Raw genomic sequence first — 6890 nt, 5'->3', positions numbered from 1 at the left:
GCCCGGCCGGGCATAGCCCGAAGAGGAGACATGGGTCCCCCTTCCCATGGGCTCACCACCTATGGGAGGGGCCAAAGTGGTCAGGTGCAATGTGGGATGGGTAGGGGCCGAAGGCGGGGACCTTGGCGGTCTGATCCTCGGCTACAAAAGCTGGCTCTCGGGACGTGGAATGTTACCTCTCTGGTGGGGAAGGAGCCTGAGCTGGTGTGTGAGGTTGAGAGGTTCCGGATGGAAATAGTCGGGCTCACCTCAACGCACGGCTCTGGCTCTGGAACCAGTCTCCTTGAGAGGGGTTAGACACTCTTTCAGTCTGGAGTTCCACACGGTGAGAGGCGCCGAGCAGGAGTGGGCATACTTGTTGCCCCCCATTTTGGTGCCTGCACGTTGGGGTTTACCCCGGTGAACGAGAGGGTAGCCTCCCTACGTGTGGGGTGATGGGTCCTGACTGTTGTTTGCGTTTATGCACCGAACAGCAGTTCAGATTACCCACCCTTTTTGGAGTCCTTGGAAGGGTTACTGGAGAGTGCCCCTCCTGGGGACTCCCTTGTTCTGCTGGGGGACTTCAATGCTCACGTGGGCAATGACAGTGAGACCTGGAGGGGTGTGGTTGGGAGGAACGGCCCCCCCTGATCTGAACCCGAGCGGTGTTCTGTTGTTGGACTTCTGTGCTCGTCATGGATTGTCCATAATGAACAGCATGTTCAAACATATGGGTGTCCATATGTGCTCTTGGCACCAGGACACCCTAGGTCACAGTTCAATGATCAACTTTGTTGTTGTTTCATCTGATCTGTGGGCGCATGTTTTGGACACTCGGGTGAAGAGAGGGGCGGAGCTGTCAACTGACCACTACCTGGTGGTGAGTTGGCTCTGATGGTGGGGGAGGATGCCTGTCAGACCTGGCAGGCCCAAACGTATTGTGAGGGTCTGTTAGGAACGTCTGGCAGAGTCTCCTGTTAGGCGGAGCTTCAAATCCACCTCCGGGAGAACTTCAAACATGTTCCGGGGGAGGCGGGGGACGCGGGGGACATCGAGTCCGAGTGGGCCATGTTCCGTGCCTCCATTGTTGAGGCGGCTTATCAGAGCTGTGGCCCCAAGGTGGTTGGTGCCTGTAATGGCGGCAACCCTCGAACCCGCTGGTGGACACCGGCGGTGAGGGATGCCGTCTGGCTGAAGAAGGAGTCCTATCGGGCATTCTTGGCCTGTGGGACTCCAGAAGCAGCTGACAGGTACCGGCAGTCCAAGCGGCATGCGGCTCGGGTTGTCGCTGAGGCAAAAACCCGGGCATGGGAGGAGTTTGGAGAGGCCATGGAGAAAGACTTCCGCACGGCTTCGAGGAAATTCTGGTCCACCATACAGCGTCTCAGGAGGGGAAAGCAGTGCAGCACCAACACAGTTTATAGTGAAGGTGGTGTGCTTCTGACCTCGACTCGGGACGATGTTGGTCGGTGGGCAGAAAACTTCAAAGACCTCCTCAATCCCACCGGCACGTCTTCCATTGAGGAGGCGGAGCCTGGGAGCTTTGGGTTGGGCTCTCCAATCTCCGGTGCTGAGATCACCGAGGTGGTTAAAAAGCTCCTCGGTGGCAAGGCTCCAGGAGTGGATGAGATTCGTCCGGAGTTCCTTAAGGCTCTGGATGTTGTAGGGTTGTGTTGGTTAACGCGACTCTGCAATACTGCGTGGACATCGGGGGCAGTTCCCCTGGATTGGCAGACGGGGGTGGTGGTCCCCTTATTTAAAAAAGGGGACCGGAGAGTGTGTTCAAACTACAGAAGGATCACACTCTTAAGCCTCCCTGGTAAGGTCTATTCAGGGGTTCTGGAGAGGAGGGTCCGTCAGATAGTTAAACCTCAGATTCAGGAAGAGCAGTGTGGTTTTCGTCCTGGTCGTGGAACACTGGACCAGCTCTATACCCTCAGCAGGGTCCTTGAGGGTGCATGGGAGTTTGCCCAACCAGTCTACATGTGTTTTGTGGACTTGGAGAAGGCATTCGACTGTGTCCCTCGGGGAATCTTGTGGGGGGTGCTCCGGGAGTATGGGGTACCAGGGCCTTTGATACGGGCTGTTAGGTCCCTATATGACCGGTGTCAGAGCTTGGTCCACATTGCCGGCAGTAAGTCGGACTCGTTTCCGGTGAGAGTTGGCCAAGGTTACTCTTTGTCACCGATTCTGTTCATAACGTTTATGGACAGAATTTCTAGGCGCAGCCAAGATGTTGAGGGGATCCATTTTGGTGGCCTTAGGATCGCATCTCTGCTTTTTGCAGATGATGTGGTCCTATTGGCTTCATCAGACCGTGATCTACAGCTCTCACTGGAGTGGTTCGCAGCAAAGTGTGAAACGGCCAGGATGAGGATTAGTGCCTCCAAATCCGAGGCCATGGTCTTGAGCCAGAAAAGGGTAGAGTGCCTTCTCCGGGTCGGGGAAGATGTCCTGCCCCAAGTGGAGGAGTTTAAGTATCTCGGGGTCTTGTTCACGAATGAGGGAAAAATGGAGCGGGAGATCGCCAGGCGGATTGGTACTGCATCTGCAGTGAAGCGGGCACTGTACCTATCTGTCGTGGTTAAGAGAGAGATGAGTCAAAAAGCGAAGCTCTCGATTTACCGGTCGATCTACGTTCCTACCCTCATCTATGGTCACGAGCTTTGGGTAGTGACCGAAAGAACGAGATCGCGAATACAAGCAGCTGAAGATAGGGTGAGAAGGTCAGTCATCCGGAAGGGACTCAGAGTAGAGCCGCTGCTCCTCCATGTCGAGAGGAGCCAGTTGAGGTGGCTCGGGCATCTGGTGAGGATGCCTCTTGGATGCCTCCCTGGTGAGGTGTTCTGGGCACGTCCCACTGGGAGGAGCCCCAGGAAAGACCCAGGACACGCTGGAGGGACTATGTTTCTCGGCTGGCCTGGGAACGCCTTGGGATTCCCCCGGAGGAGCTGGCCCAAGTGGCTGGGGAGAGGGAAGTCTGGGTCTCCCTGCTTAGGCATCTGCCCCCGCGACCTAACCCCGGATAAGCGGAAGAAAATGGATTGATGGATGGATATTTTATTCCCTAATCTCTTCATGTGTTGATGTGAAACTATTTTTAACCCTAAATTTTAACATGACAGTTCTGATTGTCCTGTTTGTTTCTGTGATACGTCTCAGTAATACTAGACCAAATATGTACATGAGTTTTGACACATTTATCTATTAGGACATCTGGTTCATGCGATTTCCTGGAACCCAAACAAGAGATGGTTTGTGTAAGAACACAGTCTCAGACTATATAAAAGCAAAACCTGCTCACATCGCAAACAATTAGCAAAGTTATGCTAATGTACCAGTGGACTGAAACAAGCTTGTTTTCCTTTTTGCATAGAATCAGCTTGCAACTGATCAAATGGCAAAGTTTAGCAAACATGTTACAATGAACTGATTTAAACAAATCTACAAGTTTTGACTTAACACTGCTGATAGCAGTAGTGATGGACAGGCCAACATGTAACGGTGTTTTCCTACTCCTGCAGTGACTATGGCTGCTACTCTCACCAAGAGGTCAAAGGGCCCCGCCTGTGCCAAGTGTCATGCATGGCCTCCCTCTTGGGCAGGGAACCTCATTTAATATGTGAAGTATGCATGAGCACCAAATTTGCTTAGGTATCACTGGCTAACCCACAGTAAGGCCACACTGCACATTGATGCCTGAAAAAGAGCCCAGAAAGGAGGTTAAGAGTGGGAGCAGCAAACAGCCAGGACACAAGCCTCTCCACTGGTGATGGCCATCAGCCGTGAACAGCCACGAGGTGGGCACACATGATGGAAGAAGAGTCTCTGATCACGCCCCCTCTGTTTGAGCGACTTGTTGATGACAGGAACTTAAAATAGGTCCTAACAAAGCAAAGAGTGATGCTAATTATGACTTCCTTGATAAGAATGGTATGGAGGATAAGGAGGACGACTCCACTTTCCTGGTTCACCCAACTTCAGCTCCACATCACGATGCGTTCACTAAACCTCAAAAATGAAAACTTCTTTGGTTTTGGTTTAACGATTTTAGGTTTCACTGAAAGAAATGGACAAATGTTTCTCCACCAAGTCAGTAGAGAAACATGAAATATTTTATTAGATCAAAACTGACAAATCTTTCATGTTTACTTACTAGGCCATTTACCTTGGTAAAAAAATGCAGAAGTTGAGATTAATAAACCTTATTTGAGCTCTAACTAAAACATCTGACTGGAGGTGTTTGCTTTATTTTTCATTTAGAATGTTAGGGGTTATTATTTGATAGTGCTCCTATACACTTATTTTGATAGCAGAGATACATTTCCCTTTCCGCTAATGATTAACGAGTGCTTGAGGAAAAAAAAAAAAAAAAACTAACTGTCATTTGTGCTTCGAACAAGTTTTCTATCACTTATTGGCATATCCATTTAATTTGGAGTGTGGGCTCTCCCCTGTGTTGTGCACCACCTCTTCTTGCCTGCAGAAGGTGTCACGCAGATGACGGTTAAGAGGAAGAGTGAGGTTTATTCAGCTGAGCAAACAAACAACATGTCCTGTCCTCTTAAAACACTGGAGTTGGCAAAGTTTATGGCAGGCTAATTTTGTCATGATTTCAGCCCTTCAGCTCTACCCTGACTGTGCTGATTACTCATTACCCTCACCTGCACTGTGCTGCTCCCTATTTAAACAGCTGCTCATCACCAGCTCAGTGCGAGATCGTCTGTTGCCACTGTCACAGCTTTCAAGCCTTGTTCCTTGTTCTAAAGAGTTTCCTGGTTTTCTGATCTTGTCTGTTTTTTTGACCACAGATTTTGGCTTTTTCCCCTGCTGTAAGAAGATTTTTTGACCTCCTGTTGCTGAACCCTGTCTGCCTCTGACCCTGCCTCCAGTTTTCTGTCTATTGGATTTACATTGCCTGAGAAGCTCCCGTGCATGACCCTGGATTATTTCAACGACTAAGCCTCTGGTTTGTGGATTTTGTCCCTGTCATCTGCTGGTCCCTGCGGCCCCCACGGCCCATTCACCCTACCCTCCCCAAGCTGGCTTCCAAACCCCTGTGGTTCCCCCATTCCTTACTCACCAGTGTGACCACACCCTGTGGAGCCCCCCTCTTCTCCTTTTTTTAATAAACGTTTGAGAAGTGAACACTTGTCTTGACTGCGTTTTGGGTTCTGGCTGATTTTGCTTGTACATGACAAATTTACCATATAATTACATCACACTCCTCTGTTCCATTATTATTTTTGAACTCAATACTAACATTTTTCATGGTCACAATGCCATTTTCAGGAGTCAGAACTGAAATAACAAATGTCAGCAATAAATGTATTAGGCTAATAAATGTTAACCCACATTTAAAGGGATAATGATTTTTAAAGTGATATTCTGTCAAATAGTTATCAGTTGTCAGTACCTTATCAGCTGTGAAATCTGTCACAGAACTCGGAGTATGCACAAAAGACAAGGTGTCTACATCCAGACTAGGTTAATTAGGCATTACTGAAAAGCATGAGAGTGTTGTAGGAGTTATCGAGCCTTCCAACAGCAATCTGACCTCACTGGGCCAGCCACTGTTATCAAACCAGACTATCAAACTGTCCTGAGGAGAGAGGATGGAATAGTGAGAGTGGATATGACCAAAACTGACTGTACTTGGAGTTCCACCACGGGTCATTGATGATCCTGTAAAGCTGCTAAAGAGCTGCTGAATGTCTTAATGCTGAAGCTGCCAACATGGTCTCCAGGGAAGGGACTAAGCTAATGCTAGGCTAATGCTTCAAAGTGAGCAGGATGTCTTGAAGAAGTGACTGACAGAAACATTGTCCATTTCTTTCTTGTTTTCTAAATATTGTGTATATTTCAGCTTTTAGCAATGCTATTGTGTAGAAACAGCGTCTTTGTTATGCTTAAAATGACAGTGGTGATGATTGTTAAATAGATTGGCTTTCTTTTAATAGGCATGCATAGATCTTTTTTTTTAACTTTTTTTTTAATGGGAAAATACAAATTTTAATTTTGTAATTTGAGGTTCTACTAATTGTAAGAAGTGTAATGACATTTATTAGTACCTGTATCAGTAAGTACTGAAACGTATGTACTTGTTCTTGATTTGGTAAAATCGTGGTAATGGTGCACCCCTAAAAATTTCCCATAAGAGTAGTTGGTTTGGAGCAGCACTTGGTGTGGGTGGAGCCTCCATAGGAACACACAAGCAGAGTGGGAGAGTGTCGATACCGAACTAGAAACTAACTCTTAAAGTCCAACTTACAAAACAAACCCATAAACATTTTAAACAAAACTGAAACAAACATGCACATAATAGACAAAAAGTCAGAAATAAATAAAAGAGGAAGACCTGGAAGCTGCCAAAGTCCACAATTATGAGATCCGATGTGTCGCTGTAGAAGCCCGACTTTGGTATCAGCAGGTAAGATGGTTTCAGGTCAATCGTCAGGTCTAAGACCTTCCTGGTCTGAATGATGTGAGACAAACCTGAAGAAACCAAAACCCATCAGAAGCCTGAAGTTGACTGAACAATTTAAACATTCAAAAAGGCTAAATTAGTTTGATGTTCTTTATAAGGCTGCCTGAGACATAAACATGAAACCTGGACATGAAACCATTTCCGAATGGAAGGCCAACTGACCTTACCTCCAACAGTTTCAGAAATTAAGCTTCATGAAGCACTGAACAAAGAGCTGCTGCCTGGTCTTTAAGTCAACTCACCTGTTGCAGTTTTCTCTTTAATTTCTTCCAATTTGGACAGCGTGGCAGAGGTCAGGACTTCCAGATCCACACCTTTCTCCATTTTAAAGAAGTCCACCATACTGTTGACTGTTACCTGGTGGACATAAGGACATCAGGACTAGCTGTTTTAGGAACGACATGGAGGACAGGCAGAAAGCAGG

The 6890-nt window shown here is 47.6% G+C and overlaps 1 protein-coding gene across 5 annotated transcripts in view; it reads right to left on the bottom strand.

Moving 5' to 3' along the window:
• vps13c (vacuolar protein sorting 13 homolog C) overlaps nt 1–6890 on the bottom strand; it is a 141917-nt gene that overhangs the window by 95535 nt on the left and 39492 nt on the right. For all 5 annotated transcript variants that reach the window (XM_025010947.2, XM_025010945.2, XM_037979977.1 and 2 more), the window contains 2 exons: nt 6709–6823; nt 6338–6474 (listed from right to left, as the gene is read on the bottom strand). In XM_025010947.2, coding sequence (XP_024866715.1) covers nt 6338–6474; nt 6709–6823 — 252 coding nt within the window. The remainder of the gene's footprint in view (nt 1–6337; nt 6475–6708; nt 6824–6890) is intronic.

This window comes from Kryptolebias marmoratus, linkage group LG15 (assembly GCF_001649575.2).
Source record: "Kryptolebias marmoratus isolate JLee-2015 linkage group LG15, ASM164957v2, whole genome shotgun sequence".
Taxonomy (NCBI): Eukaryota; Metazoa; Chordata; class Actinopteri; order Cyprinodontiformes; family Rivulidae; genus Kryptolebias; species Kryptolebias marmoratus.
This window is presented reverse-complemented; position numbering and strand designations above follow the sequence as displayed.